Here is a 15085-nt window from a genome sequence, read left to right on the forward strand (position 1 = left end):
CCTAAGATTTTGGAGGATTTCAATAAGTTGTGAATTTTGTGGGATTTGAGAGCTAAAACTATATATAACCAAGGCTAAAAAGAATCCAACCTCGTGCCATAGGATTTCAAATCCTTCCACCACAATCCACCGCAATCCATTCAAATTATTTAAAAATCCATATAAATTTTGTAGGAGTTTTCAACCCCTTAAATCTTATCAAATCTATCACTTTTAAAATCCTTTAAAATCAGTTTGGCTACACCCCTAAAAGACGCGGAGGAAATACAACAAAATACCAAAAGGGAGGCCAGTTTACTTGGCTCGCTGACCTCTGATGGCAGCCTCCAGGGACCAAGAGATGAAGGGAGGAGGATGGGGGTCTCGTCTCTTCCACCCTTCATGGCGCCTCCTCTTCCATTAGCAAGCGGAGCCACCCAATTCGTCACCGTATTGAATAAGGTTGGCCAAATTTTATGTTGCAATCAAACACAAATATTTCTAATTTTGCTGTAGTGGGAGTGCTTTGGTAACTATGGCACTAGAATTTATTGGCGGAACGCTGTTTACGCTGCTCTACGACGGCGTTAAGCAAGCGATGAGCAAGAGCAGCACCTTTAAATCCCTTCTGGAAGACCTCAAATCTACACTGGACTCCCTAGTACCGAGAGACATCCAACAAATTGAAGAGCATAATGTGGAATTGGGTCTCCCCAACGACGAAATCGAAAGTCTTAAAATGCAGATGGAGGAAGGCGTAAAGCTGGTTGTAAAGTTATCGAATTTTCGAATGTGGAACTATTGCTGTTTGTATGATTATACTGACCAAATTGTTGAGTTGGATAGGGCTCTCAAAGGATTGCTGCAAAAATTGAAGATGCAGGAAGCAAGGGATGTGAAAGAGGTTTTATCGTTGTCGAGGCAAAACCGAAATAAATTGGATGAAGTGAACAGAAGACTGTTAGATATACAGAAATTACTGCAGCAGAGAGCTGGGGAAGGAGGGAATGGCTTGGAGAATTTGGTTTCCGGAAGTAGTACAGAAACCGCTCCACGGGAGCAAACTCAATGGAATAGTGGGGAACAAGGTGCGTTGATTGGAACTATATTTATAGACATGCTTGGTGTATATTTTCTTTTGCCGTTTTTGGAATATAGCTTTTGTTGTAGCAATAAGCATTACTCAATATTTAGCTAATTTTGGATCAGACAGATGGTAATTAAACCCGAACATCTGATATAGATTTTGTTTTCTTTGGATATTGATGCCCACGGCTAACAAGAGCTTAACACCCTTCTTTGAACAGATTCTTTTTATATTCTCTTGTATGATCACAAACAAAGTAAGAACACGTTAGTTCGTTTGTGTTGATTGGCTTCGAGCCTCTTGGTATATTGTTTCTGGGGTTCTAAATGGCCTTTGTTTCGATTTATTTTTGGTGTCAAGTGTTGGAAAGATAACATAAAAAGAGATTCCATATATTTTTTTTATTTGAATAGAGATGTAAACTCTATGCTTACAACTTCACAGTTCTTTCTTTTCAGTTCTGTTCTTTACCAGTTATTAATGGAAAAGATAATAGAGCAGGCAACTCTATATTTGAATGATTCTCTCTATTTCCATCCCTTCTCACATGATCAGATTTATACGTAGATTTAATTAACGTACAAAGTTAATATTGACTTGATTATGTTCTTCTGTTACAAATGAATTTTTTTTTTTATATTGAATTCCAAATTTGTCAGGCATCTCACTTTTTTTTCACATATTCTTTCTGAACTTTTGATTGAAACAATTACGAGTTTTCTGATTTTGTTGGTGTTGTCATTATGCAGTGACATCATTCGACGGAGGAGCTTCTCTTGAAGCAGTGTTTTTGGCTTTGTTTGACGCTGTTGTAGAAGCAAGGGACAAGACTGTGATGTTTAAACCACTATTAGAAAATCTTATAGCCACCCTAGAATCTGTAAAACCATTGATTGAAGAGATAACAAAACATAACAAGGTATTAGATCGCGCAGAGGAGCAACTCAAAGATTTTAGAATACAAATGGAGAACGGTGTAGAGCACATCAGCAAGTGCTCCAAGGATCATTTGTGGGCCAGCTGCAAACAATATAAATACAATGACAAGCTTCTCAGATTGGATGAATCACTTCAAATACTGTTAAATATACTGAAAGTGAAAATAGCAAGAGATGGGAAGCAGACTTTTGCTTCAGTGCAACATGTAGAGGCGGTGATCAAGCAAATTGAAGAAAGCGGTGTGCTTCAAGGTCAAATTCAAATCAGAGGTACAGTTGGATTAGATATGCTGAATGTGCAGGGAACAAGGGATGTGAAGGAGTCATTGCTTTCTGTCACGAATAAAAAGGCAGTTGCTTAGAAAATTGAAGGGAGTGGTGTGGTACAGAACCAAAGTGAAATTGAAGGTACTGCAGTACATGAACCTCCATTCTTATAGTTGGATTGGATATAGAATCAAACCAACATAGCCATACTATGCTGGTATTCTGATGTTATAGATTATTTTGGGAACTTATTTTGTCCTACAACTGAATTTTGAGCCTTATGTACAATTTATATGGGATTTGTCATGTCTAGGATTACGTTCAAGTTGCAGAGTGTCGACTCTCTCAGTGCCTTCAACTCCTTGGACAGAGGGTGAGATCTTGCAGTCCTCCCATGTGAAGAAATTCGGATTTAATGAACTGAAAACAGCCAACAGGAACTTCCGTCCTGAGTCTGTGTTGGGCGAAGGACATTTTGGCTGTGTCTTGAAGGGGTGGGTTGACGAGAATTCACTAACATCTGCCAAGCCTGGTACTGGGATGGTTATTGCTGTGAAAACGCTTCACCAAGAAGTTCAGCAGGGTCACAAAGAATGGTTGATGAGTATCAGTTCTATCATTTGATGGCCTAATGCACTTTCCTAATACCTTGTTGATTTGTTTTTACTCAGAGTACCCTGCGGATGAATAGTCGAGTTTAGTTTGGAAGGCTAATGTATTGAAACAATCTTGATGAATCTTGTGTTAGAAGATGAGCATAAGTATAGGTGTATTTTGGCCAGATATATGAGTTTGAATTGGTTTTTAAAAGTCTTATTAGAAGAGGTTTGGTTGTCCTAGTTTATAAAGGATTGAGACTGGGAATTGATCATCAACTACTCACTAATATTATAACTGGGAGACAATGTTGGTTTTCTACAAGGATTCTAATAGGAGAATCGTAGGGATTGTTTATCTATATAAATAGTGGCCACTGCTCTCAGAGAAAAACTGGCTCATAATTGGACTTGGACCTATTGTAAGTCGAGCATATTGTTTTTGCAAGAGATGAGAAGCTTAGTATTGAAGTCCGCTATGACTTCATCTTTGATTTTTAAAGGTCAGAGTATTCTTACATCTTGCTCCTTGGAGCCTACAAACCAAGTAGTGACGGTCGACAAGCTTCAAACATGCTGGACGTGTACGGGAAAAGGGACAGTTCTGTCCGTTGCAGAGAGAGACAGGGGAGTATGGGGTTAGGGGAGAGGATTTTTGGCAGGGAGATATGGGTTTAGGGAGAAAGAGTAAGGGAGAAGTATGGGGTAGTCTGATTTCCTGGGATTTCTTTTCGCCCCTTCACTCACTACGAACCCACCTTTCTCTTCGTTTCTCCCACCCTCAAATCTTCCGTTTTCCCTCTCACAAAATACCCACCAAGGAAACCCTGCTTTTGGTTTATTTTGGGATTTTGTTTGCGCTTTCGATTTTCAGACGACGGGCCAATTGGTTGAGATTTGGATTTCTCCCCTTTTTGTCGAAGTGCACAAATTGTGTTTCAGTGGGATCGGTCTCAAATAGCTGCGTGTGTCTACTCCTTCCAAGGTATGGTGTTCACCGATGGCAAGTTTTAGTGTGTTTCTGTTTTTTTTTTCTTTGTTTTATATTTCTAATTTATCGTTTGCTGCTTGACAATGGTGATTGTATGTTTTAGTTTGGATATTTTTCTGATTTTGGGTTGGTCAGTGTTTTTGGGCTGCTTGAGAAAATGTGATCCCATGTTTTGATTGAGTGAAATAATTAAGAGATAACAAAGAGTGGAGAATTAGTGTCAAGAGTAGTGATGGAAAAAAAAAATGAGGAAAAAAAGATAGATGTGGAAGAAAGGGGGAGACTGGAAATTGAGGAAAGTGAAGAGAAAAAAAAAATGGGGATTAAGTGAGCAGCCAAAAGAGAAAAAATGAGGAAAAAAAGGCTTAATATGGGGAGTCGGCAGAAGAGAAAAGCAAGAGAAGGGAGACAGAACAGGAACAAGGTGTGGTTTTGTTGTTGGTTTTATCCAAATTTTTCATTTGGAATTTGATTTGAAGCTTATTTGTTATTAGTTTAGTCTAATTTAGTATTGGTTTATCTAGGTTTGTAGCTAATTTAATGGTAATGTTGATCTAGACGTTTTAATTTGTTGTGAACTTATATGGGTTTCGTTTTTTAATTGTTATTTTACAGTTGCTAGGGATGACTTTGGCTTTTATATTGGTTTGGGTAATTCTTTTAATTTCATTTGAAGATTTAGTGTCATTACACACCTTTGCACCACTGTTTGTTCTGTTTTTCTCGGTTTCTGTATATAGTTTTGGTAGAATTGGACTGTTCTTTTTAACTTAATTAAAGTGTTTGAGACTTAATTGAATGAAAGTTTAGTTTGGTTTGATCACGATGAGGTGGGTTTGGTAGAATTGGACTGTTCTTTTTAACTTAATTAAAGTGTTTGAGACTTAATTGAATGAAAGTTTAGTTTGGTTTGATCACGATGAGGTGTTTGGTGTTGGGTGTATGATCCTTAGGTCCAATGGAAATGTGTAATTCCCATTAAGCTTTCATGTTGCTGTAAATTTAGGTGTTTTCTCTCTGTGTTGGTCCATCTGCTTATACTTTTCAAATGTTGGTTCATCTTATGCAAATATTGATATGCTTAACTACCTTGCTTCTTTCTCATGGTCCTTAAACATGTGCAAGTTTGTATGTTTCCGATGGATTATACTATTGGGAACTTAGTTATTTTTTCCCTTTTTTCCTTTTTTTTTTTTTTCATGTTTGTTGGGTTTGTTGTTTTCGGAAAATTATTGAAACTCTGTGATCTGTATATAGAGTGCTAAATGAGTATATGATTAATGGGTTGAGTTCTGTTTTCAAAAGGACTGTTACATGTTTTGTGTCAATTTGGCTGTGATAGTAAGATTACTTCATGGAACAGTGTAATTGTTGTGGCATGTGAATGTTGAATTTGTTCTTAATTTAATTTCGGAAAGAAATGTGCTTAACTGTAGTGCTATATGATGAAGTTAGCATCCTTAGAGGTTGGGAACTCAATTAGTGGACCATTAGTTGTGCAAATGTTTGAATATTGGTGCTTTTCTAGGAAACAGTGCTTTTTGCTTTCTAGAAATGTTTGGAGAGTGCACGACTTGAGGATCTCAGACCCAAGGTAAAAGGTAAAAGGTTAAAATCTCTGGCTTCCTTTACTGATGTAAGTTTGCATGAAGGAGAGAAACAATAACAAAAAAATTTATCTGAACCCCCATTTGGTTCTGTTTGATTGTCTATTTAGGGTGTTTTTTAGTTTTGCTTGGGGGGTTCAGATTTCATTTGGGTTTATATGTGATTTCCAGTTGATTTTTTTTTAATTAGTTGCAGATCATTTTTACCGTGGAAGTTTGAATCTTTGTGGTTGTTTCAGTGTAGTTCTTGGGTACACAAACATTTATCCAATAAATAAGTTCATGACATTGTTTTCAGGGGATGGACAGAAGTCCCAGGCAGCAATCTCTCTGTAATCATCGCCAGGAAAATATCGTGGTCATTTTGAGTTCGGATTTAGCCAGCATGTGGTAAGCGTTACTTTTCCGATTACTTTCATTTGTTTATTTGTGAATCAATAACTTTTTTTAGGAATAATGAATGTCACAATTGCTAATAAATTGATACTTTGTTCGGAGCTTGAACTGTAGGTCTGTGCAAGATTTCCATATATGGATCAATGCTATGGACTCTTCTCAACCTATGGACCTCAAATTTCAGTGCGTCTTCCATCATTTCTCCTACCTCATTGTATGTAGCTATTACATTTGCAATCATATTAATTCGTTGAAAACAATATTTATATTTCTCTGTAAAATATACTATCGTTTCCTTGCTGGTACATTATAAATGGAAATATGAAAAGTAAAACCGATCATCGCTCGATTCTCTCTTTTGACTGCGTTGTTTGCTTTACCTATCGTTTTTACTTTTCTGTTTCGCAGCTCTCTGACAAATATCTTATTCTGCCGCTTTCGATCTCGCCCGAGGGTGTTGCAGGTCGATTCAATGCTACGAGGCACTTCGTTTACGGATATCTGAGAGGGAGAAAGGTGTTGGGTGTTTGAGACAAGCGGTTTCAGGGATTAGGTTTGGGTGGGGTTTCAAGGATTAGGTTTTGGTGGGATTTGAATGATTAGGTTTGGGTTTTTGTTTGTGCGATTGGCAGAGAGATGGGGGGTCCAAGATAGGATAAGGAGATTTGATTTAGGGTTTGCAGAGTCAGAGATAGGGGGTGTCCAAGAGAGATGTGGGAGGATTTAAAAGAGGGATTTCAGGGATTTGGTTTAGGGTTTGTTTTCTGCGATTTGCAGAGACAGAGAGATGGGACAAGGGTGAGAGAGATGGGAGGATTTTCTGAAAGGGTTGAAGGGAACGGAAGTATGGGTATGAGTTCGTTGTGATGGGGTTTAGTAATTTTCAATATTCTTCGAAAATTACCCGTGGAATTTATAACATGCAATCAGTTTCTTTTTAGTTGAGTTCAAATAATGTTGATTGTGTATAAAGCTCTTTTTTATAGTTAGGTTGAAAATCATATTGATAGATTCTTTATTTAGTTGGTCCAATCTGTAACAAATGAGATTGTTTTGTTTGATGTTTCAATCAAAATTTGGTCTTTTTTTTTGTGTGAAATTATAATGGAATTGCAAATTAAGTATATCTTAGATTCTTAGTTGCATGCTCACCTTCCCACAACTATTATATTGGCTCTTGACTGGATGGATTTCTATAATTTCCTGGATCTATGGTTACAATGCTTTTTATAATTTCCTAGATCTATCTTTTTTGTTTGTTCATGATTATGTTGAATTTTTTTTTTTTTTTTTAGGTTAAATGTGTCTTGTTCATGTAGTTAAGACTGATGCATTTAAGTCCCGCAGTAACACGCGGACATATTTTCCAGTTTACTTCTATTTATGGTTTATGTGTTTGTAAATAACATTGTAGCATTGTAGAATTATTGTAACTATTCACACTGGGTAGTGACTTTCGCACCCCCTGTTCTCTTCTGCACTTCTCACTGTTCAACTCTTCATTGATTCTCCTTTGATTTATCAATCGAACGGCTAGAGAAACAGAGATAAGTGCATGGAAAGAAAATAAGAGTTGAAAATCATTATTTTTTATGAAGAAAAAAGTGTATTAATTTATGTAATATGTGGGATTTCTGAGCCTTTCTATTGTTTTGTAGGTGATTTTTTCGCAATGCAAGTGTCCTGGAAATTGCAAATCATTTGGCTTTAGTTGCTGTTTGTTTCCTTCTTTTTCTTTGATGCTTTCGCTTGTTTACATCGTCAATATGACGTAATAAATTCGTCAATGCGGCCCTACTGGGTTGTTTCAATGGGCTTTCCAAATTATGCACCAACCAACATATTCTGGGATTTCTGAGCCTTTCTATTGTTTTATGGGTAATTTTTCCGCAATGCAAGTTTCCTGGAAATTGTAAATCATTTGGCTTTAGTTGTTTGTTTCCTTCTTTTTCTTTGATGCTTTCGCTTGTTTACATCAGCAATATGACGTAATAAATTCGTCAATGCGGCCCTACTTGGTTGTTTCAATGGACTTTCCAAATTATGCACCAACCAAGATATTCTAAGATTTTTGAGCCTTTCTATTGTTTGAGCGATCAATGGTAATAAATTTTTAATTAAGGGATCATCGCTTCAATTGAGTTAAAAGTATTATTTTCTCATTGACTATGAATATACACCAATTTACTCTTACGCACCAACCAAGTTTCGCAAATAAAATATTCTTTTCTCATTGACCATGAATATACATATATACGTATGTATGCATTCTTGCTTGTCCAGCTTGGAGTTTCGGAGAAAGGGTTCAGATCGATTTGGCGAGCAAGAGCGCCGCGACCCACCGCATCTCCTCTGTATTGAATTTCTTTCTTCCAAACTCGTAGTTTTAGATGGGCTCTTCGATTAATCATCAAGCTCTTCGATTTGTTGTCAATTCTTTCTGTCGCCGAGAGAGGAACTGAGTTGAGAGGAAGTCCGAGTTTCACTTACCGCCCAACGCCCGCCTAAACCGCCCAGTCCCAGTCGTCCGCCTAATTCCTTTCCCGTTTTCTCTCCCGATTAATCCCGGCGGCGCCCGCTGCTTCTTGGCTTCCAAACTTATCTTAAAACTTGAGAGGTGTCTCTGCCTATTCAGCCCAGCCCAAATCCCTCTCTCTCCTCAGTCTAGATTAGTTTAAAAGAAAGCAGCCTCTCCCTTGTTTCAGAATTCAGATTTTCAGAGCTGGGGGGTGGTTGTTGCTGTTGTGATTATGGAAGCGGCCCTTGCGTCAGTTGTAGGATCTATTGTAAAAGTACCATTTGAACAGCTGTTTGATGCCGCCAAAAAAGCGCACAAGATGGCTAAGATGTTTCCAACTCTCCACAGCGATCTCAGTTCAACGCTAGAGTCTTTGGTACCACTGATCGCACAGATAAACCACACCGGAACCATTCGGTTTCTGAAAATTTTACAAGAAGAATGGAGGATGGCAAGAAGCTGGTCAAAAGCTGCGAGGGGAAGCTGAACTGGATTAAAAAGGATAAATATGCTAGAAAGATTGTTGAATTGGACAAATCTCTTCAAAGACTCTTGCGTCTGCTGACTTTCCAGTTAGGAGTTAATAACGCGGTGGTGGTCAACCGAATTGAGGCACATCTTGTGGCTCAAAATCAAAACCAAAACCTTATTACAACTTGGTGTGCAGTTCCTGACCTTCCAAGCAATACACTAAAACTGGATGAGCCTTTGGCGGACTTGAAGATGAAACTCCTTCGAGACCACGCGCTGTCAATGCTTGTGCTCACTGCTCCGGGAGGATGTGGGAAAACCACTTTGGCAAATATGTTCTGTCATGATCCGCAAGTCAAAGGTATCTATCTATAAAGTTAATGCACGATGCGGCAAACATTTTTTAGATGTGCACACTCGATATTGTTGATACAATTGGTATTGCGGACTTACAAGTGTCAATGTGTGGTCGATAGTTTGTCCGCAAGGACAGTTAATCACTTCTTTTCTCTCTTTTTTCTTCTAATTAGTAATGTTACATTCCTATGTGTTTTCTTGGCTAGATACATTCAAGGACAATATCTTCTTTGCCACGGTTTCCAATAAGCCCAGCTACCTTGTTGTCCAAGAACTGTGTCAACATGCCGGATTCAGCGTACCTGCTTTAGAAAATGAAGAAATTGCTTTTAGCTGGCTGCCGCGATTTTTGAGGGAAGCAGGGCAAAATCCCTTACTGTTAATCTTGGATGATGTTCCGTCTGCATCAGAATCCCTTCTTGACAAGTTTGATGAAATTAAAATTCCATATTACAAGATTTTGGTGACATCAAGATACCATTTTCCGAAATTCGGGCCTCCATATAATTTACAAGCATTGACAGATAAAGATGCACTGACTCTTTTTCGTCTTTCAGCAAACCTGCCAAATACGAGCTGTGACATACCAAATGATCTTCAGAAACAGGTGATTTATTAGTTCGAGTTTCTAATGTATATGCCCTTATTTATGCATTCCTGCTTATAGAAAATGCCACTTACCACACAAATCACCCATGCACGCAAGTGAACCCGTAGATTTTACTATATCTGTAAATAGTTATTCACCTTATTTGGGACAATTGGACTGCAGATAGTAGACCACTGTAAGAGATTTCCACTTGCCATTACAACCGTAGGGACGTCACTTCGCAATCAGCCTATGGAGAAATGGAAAATCAAACTCACAGAATTATCTAAAGGTTCTTCTATTCTTGATTCAGAGAAAAATTTGCTTGCACTCCTCAAAAGTTGCTTAGATGACTTGAATAAAGAAATGGCTCCTGTCAAGGATTGTTTCATAGACCTTGCTTTATTTCCTGAAGACCAAAGAATTCCCGTTGCTTCCCTTCTTGATATGTGGGCAGAGTTATATGAGGGATCAAATGATAACATGTCAATGGTGAACCTATACGAGCTCACCTTCCGCAATTTGGTCAGTCTTGTAGTCACAAGGTATTCAAACTTTACTTTCTTTTTACCAATTTACTACTGTGATATGCACGTTTCAGAAATTTCTTCTGTGAAACTAAATTGTGATCACAACCAGGACTAGGGATTTGGATGGATACTATGGTGAACATTTTGTTATCCAACATGATATGCTTAAATTGCTATCAATCCATGCGAGTCATGATGAAGACCCAATAGGATATAGACTGATTGTAGACATACGTGAAGGTAAGCTTCCACCATGGTGGACAGAGAAGAAGCAGAAAACAAAGAAGGCTCGCTTAGTATCTGTCTTAACTGGTTGGCATCTCTGAACTCTTTCTTCATAAAATAGATACATACAATGTACAATCACGTACATACAAGCTCACAAACGTAATTTCACATTAATTTCTCCCCACAGTCACATCATATAGCACATTGTTTATTTGCAGGCGAATCGTCTTCAACAGAGTGGCACAACATGAATCTACCAAAAGGCGAGGTTCTAGTTTTGAATTTTCAAGCAAAGAGCTATGCCTTACCCAAGTTTATGAAGACAATGCACATGTTGAAGGTTCTAGTGGTCACAAATTATGGCTTCTCACTTGCTGAGCTAAGTGAGTTTGAACTGCTGTGTTCTTTATCTAATCTAAGGAGACTAAGATTAGAGCGTATTTCGATCCCGTTGATAAGCAAGAAAATCATTCCATCGAAGAGTCTAAAGAAGATATCTTTATTCATGTGTAACGTCAGTCAAGCATTTGGAAACTCTTCCATCCAAATTTTTGAGACATTCCCATACCTAGAGGAGTTGCACATCGACTATTGTAACGATTTGGTGAAATTGCCTGCCAAGCTATGTGATCTTATCCGCCTAAAAGTTCTCAGCATCACTAACTGTCATAAGCTATCTGTCTTGCCTGAAGACATCGGAAAGCTGGAGAATTTGAAGTGTTGAGGCTAAGGTCCTGCACAGACTTGGAAAAGCTTCCAGGCTCGATTGAGAAACTCAATAAGTTGTGCTTTCTTGACATATATAATTGTTCCGGCATTAAGGATTTGCCCGAATGCATTGGTAAGATGAATGGTTTAAGAAAAATCAACATGGCACAATGTTCAATATTGAATGTGCTGCCTGTGTCAGTGTATGATCTTGATCAGCAGTTAGAGAAAGTGATATGTGATGAAGACGCAAGAAATTTTTGGGAATCTGTCTTATCAAATCCCGACAAAATAACGGTGGCTAAAGAAGAATTCAACCTGAATTGGCTCCACAGACTGCAGATTTGAGAGCAATCTTTCCACGATAAGTATTGGAGCAAATGGCCTGTGTGATTTGTATTCCAGTTTATTTTTTCCTTTTTCTCATTTGGTGTTTGTATGAGATATTGCATCATTCCACTGGCTTGGATTTCCCTGGTTTTCTTCTCTATATACTGATTAAGATTTGATGAATTTTTTATTTTAATTTTTTTCTTCCCAGGACAGACAGGAAAAACCCTCTATTGCCTACCTTTTTTCATCACTTCCCTCTCATCCCCTACATGCTTCTCACATCTCTTAACCATCTATCTACTGGCTAATGGGTGTGGTCTCTCTATCGCTTTGTCGATTAGAGCCTTTGTATTTGTGATCACTCTACCGATGTAGCAGATATGGCCTGCTACTCGATCAGAGCCTTCGTATTTGTGGTTGCTCTATCGATGTAGCAGATATGGCCTACTACTCAACCCCGTATGTAAACTGGTGGCTATGTCAGGTACAAAGGTTGTCAGATTAACAATTAAAATCAAATTTAATCCACAGTAAAAATATACAACTAGGTTTGAAAAATATATGACAGAGACAGACAGACAGACTCCAACCTCCAAGGATAGTATACGGGATGATATAGCATAGAGCCTTCAATCTACCTATCTGATTTTCTTTGCTAATAATCTATTGCACATTCTCTCTTTTTTTTTTACTGGTTTTTCACCAACAGCAAAAACTCTTTCCCACTAACCTCCAATTAGATTGGGTACACTATTTCCCCGCTGCTATCAGCATCAAGTTCAGTTCCGGCTGCTGGTACAGTAGCCTCGGCAATTATTTGCATGATTGCATCAAGAAGAATGACATATTAAGCAAAATGGCGAAGCACTTGCCTGATTGGAAGCAGGGGCTGCTACTGCTAGAAGACCATCCTGAAAAGTGTACTTGGAGGTGCCTGAGGAAGCAGAGACCTTGCACATAGGAAGGCCTAAAGTGAACAAATTGTTGAACTACAGGGGTCGTTTTTAAGACCGCTAGATACTGCTCTGGAGGTGCAGCAGGAAGCAAGTGAAATCATGGAGGCCGTGGTTTCAATAAGCAATACAGAGACGGAACTCAAACCAGTTGAAGAGAAGAGTGTGGTACAAGGTATACATAGAACTAATTGGTTTACATGTAGAATTGTTAATTTAAAGATGTATGGTAGATACCAATATAATCAATTGACAATGTATGGTGGTGGTGGTGTAATTACGACAGAGACCTCGTTAATCGCAGGGCATACTCTTGGAGCAGCATTCAAAGTGTTGTTTGATGTCCTTATGAATGTGAAGGAAAAGACCACGCTCTTTAAACCTCTGCTTGAAGACATAAAATCCACGCTCGACTCTTTAGAACCACTGATTGAAGAGATAGAAAAGTACAAGAAGGTGTTGGATCGTCCAAAAGAGGAACTACAACATTTTGAAAATCAAAGGAAGAATGGGGCGGCGCTTGTTCAGAAATGCACCAAGCTCAGTCCTTGGAAAGGCTACAAAAAGTGTAGACACTCCAAATTGGCATGCAGTACCTCACGTTCCACCGTTTTATTTTGGTTGGATTTGCCTTTGAAGGAGTTGAAGATGATGTTATTGAACAATGAAAAGGTGTTGATGTTGATGCTGATTTCTCCTGGAGGATTGGGGAAAACTGCTTTGGCAACAGAGTTTTGACAAGATCAAGAAATCAAAGGTATGTTGTGTGCGTGCGATCACACATGTATCATCATTTTATCTTTTTATTCTTGTTAGTCCTACTTCTGAATCGCAAACTTCTGTAGTGCTTTAGTCTGAAAGTTAACTTCTTATTATGGTATATATAGACGTTCTTTCTGCTGCAGCGCGTCAAGGAATGTCTGTTTTACAACCAGACTAATCTTAAGAATATCATTGTCGTTCTTATGAGAGTTACTGTTAACTATGCCCAAACCTTATCCACCACTAGACTAGCTATAACTTGATAGATTCAAGCCTACTATAACTTGATAGTTAGTCTTCTTGTGGAAAAATTGTGTGAACAACCTTCCCAGTACAAAGACTCTGAAGAATGTTCAAGGAATGATTCATTTGTAAGACCTCAACATCACCATCTTGTATGTTTTATGTTTGCGTAATCATATATCTGCGTACTTAAATGCCCGCTCGGTGATAGCTTACTTGTATTTGGATAGGTCTTTTCAAGAACAATATCTACTTTGTCATTGTTTCGAAAAAACACCCAACTTGGAACGTATTGTACAAGAACTACATCAACGCAAGGGTTCCCAGGTACCTACTATCCAACGCAAGACTGTCCATATTCCTTCCATTATAAATATTTGACAGATAGTAGTGCAGTGGAATTGTTCCGCCTTTTTCTGGGAGATAGTAGGTTTCCAGAAGGTCTTGCAAGAGAGGTAATTCTGAGTCTGCAAATGTACTCGACAGATATGCTTCTGTATGTCAATTATGAACTCGATCTAAAACAATAACAACCAAAAGCAGATTAGTTGCTTATCCATTTTCTTATCTTCACCTTCAAATGGTAATTGACTTATTTTAGATATTTAATGAGCAGCAACAGATAGTGGAGTGAAGTAGGGGGCTCCTCTAGCAATTACAGAGATCTGGTACCAAAGACTGTTTAAATGGTGTAAACATTGAGACAGAATGCTTCTTAGACCTAGGTCCATTTCTTGAAGACCAAAGAATCCCTGCTGCTGCCCTCATTGATATGTTGGCAGAGATACATGATCTCAACGAAAATTAGAAAGATATATGAGAAGTAAAAAAGAATGTGTGGATATCACACTCCATTAATTAAAGTCTCATGTGCAATGCTGGCGGATTGACTTTTTTGGCTTAATATAGCTTTTTGATTATGAAGATAGCGTTTTCTGAAGTTGGTTCTTTGAAAGTTTATGGAGACACTAAAATTTTTCCAACCCATCCTTTAGGGCTTAATTTGGAGTTGATTTGGTCCGAAAATGTAGAGCATCTTTGAGTGGGTATATTCTCCATTATTGAAGAAGAATGTATTTCCTAAGTTATCCTAATTATTTAGTTTCCTAGTTTTAATGTAAACTTTTCTAGAATGATTTAATTGTAGTAATATAAATAGGCTTAGCCATGCGTTAGGCTTTTCTACGCATCACTTGGAGAATTTTTTGCTACAACTTTTGCATTTGTACTTCAGACTAGAAGGGTGTTTTTCTATCTTTCAATCTTAATGATATTTATTAGGATTTCAATCATGAATATGTGTAACTAACTTTCTTTTTTGCTAGGGCAAAACTACTAGTCTTAGCACGAATATGTAGTTTCTTTTTTATTTCTCAAGAAGTTATGCATGCATACTTTGAATTATAGCACACTGTGTTTAATTTTTAAACCATCTATATGTCTTAATGCTTAGCTACCATTAGAATGTTTAGACAAGTAATTGGATGCAATTTCTGTTGGAATGCCTTTTGAAATTAATTAATGCTTTTTGT

At 37.9% G+C, this 15085-nt stretch overlaps 1 protein-coding gene across 1 annotated transcript; it reads left to right on the forward strand.

The window, feature by feature from the left end:
* Positions 1–230: 230 nt before the first annotated feature.
* On the forward strand, positions 231–11788 carry LOC103941010 (probable disease resistance protein At5g66900). The gene is given in 13 exon segments (XM_048571391.1): positions 231–1067; positions 1816–3852; positions 5387–5459; positions 5764–5855; positions 5976–6075; positions 7520–8792; positions 8795–9211; positions 9414–9814; positions 9980–10341; positions 10436–10638; positions 10773–11264; positions 11267–11575; positions 11578–11788. Coding segments are annotated over 8 exon segments (2418 nt in total). The 5' UTR covers positions 231–1067; positions 1816–3852; positions 5387–5459; positions 5764–5855; positions 5976–6075; positions 7520–8611; the 3' UTR covers positions 11631–11788.
* Positions 11789–15085: the final 3297 nt, after the last annotated feature.

This window comes from the organism of the source record quoted next, unplaced genomic scaffold, assembly GCF_019419815.1.
Source record: "Pyrus x bretschneideri cultivar Hongxiangsu unplaced genomic scaffold, Pyrus_bretschneideri_v1 Contig59, whole genome shotgun sequence".
Lineage (NCBI taxonomy): Eukaryota > Viridiplantae > Streptophyta > Magnoliopsida > Rosales > Rosaceae > Pyrus > Pyrus x bretschneideri.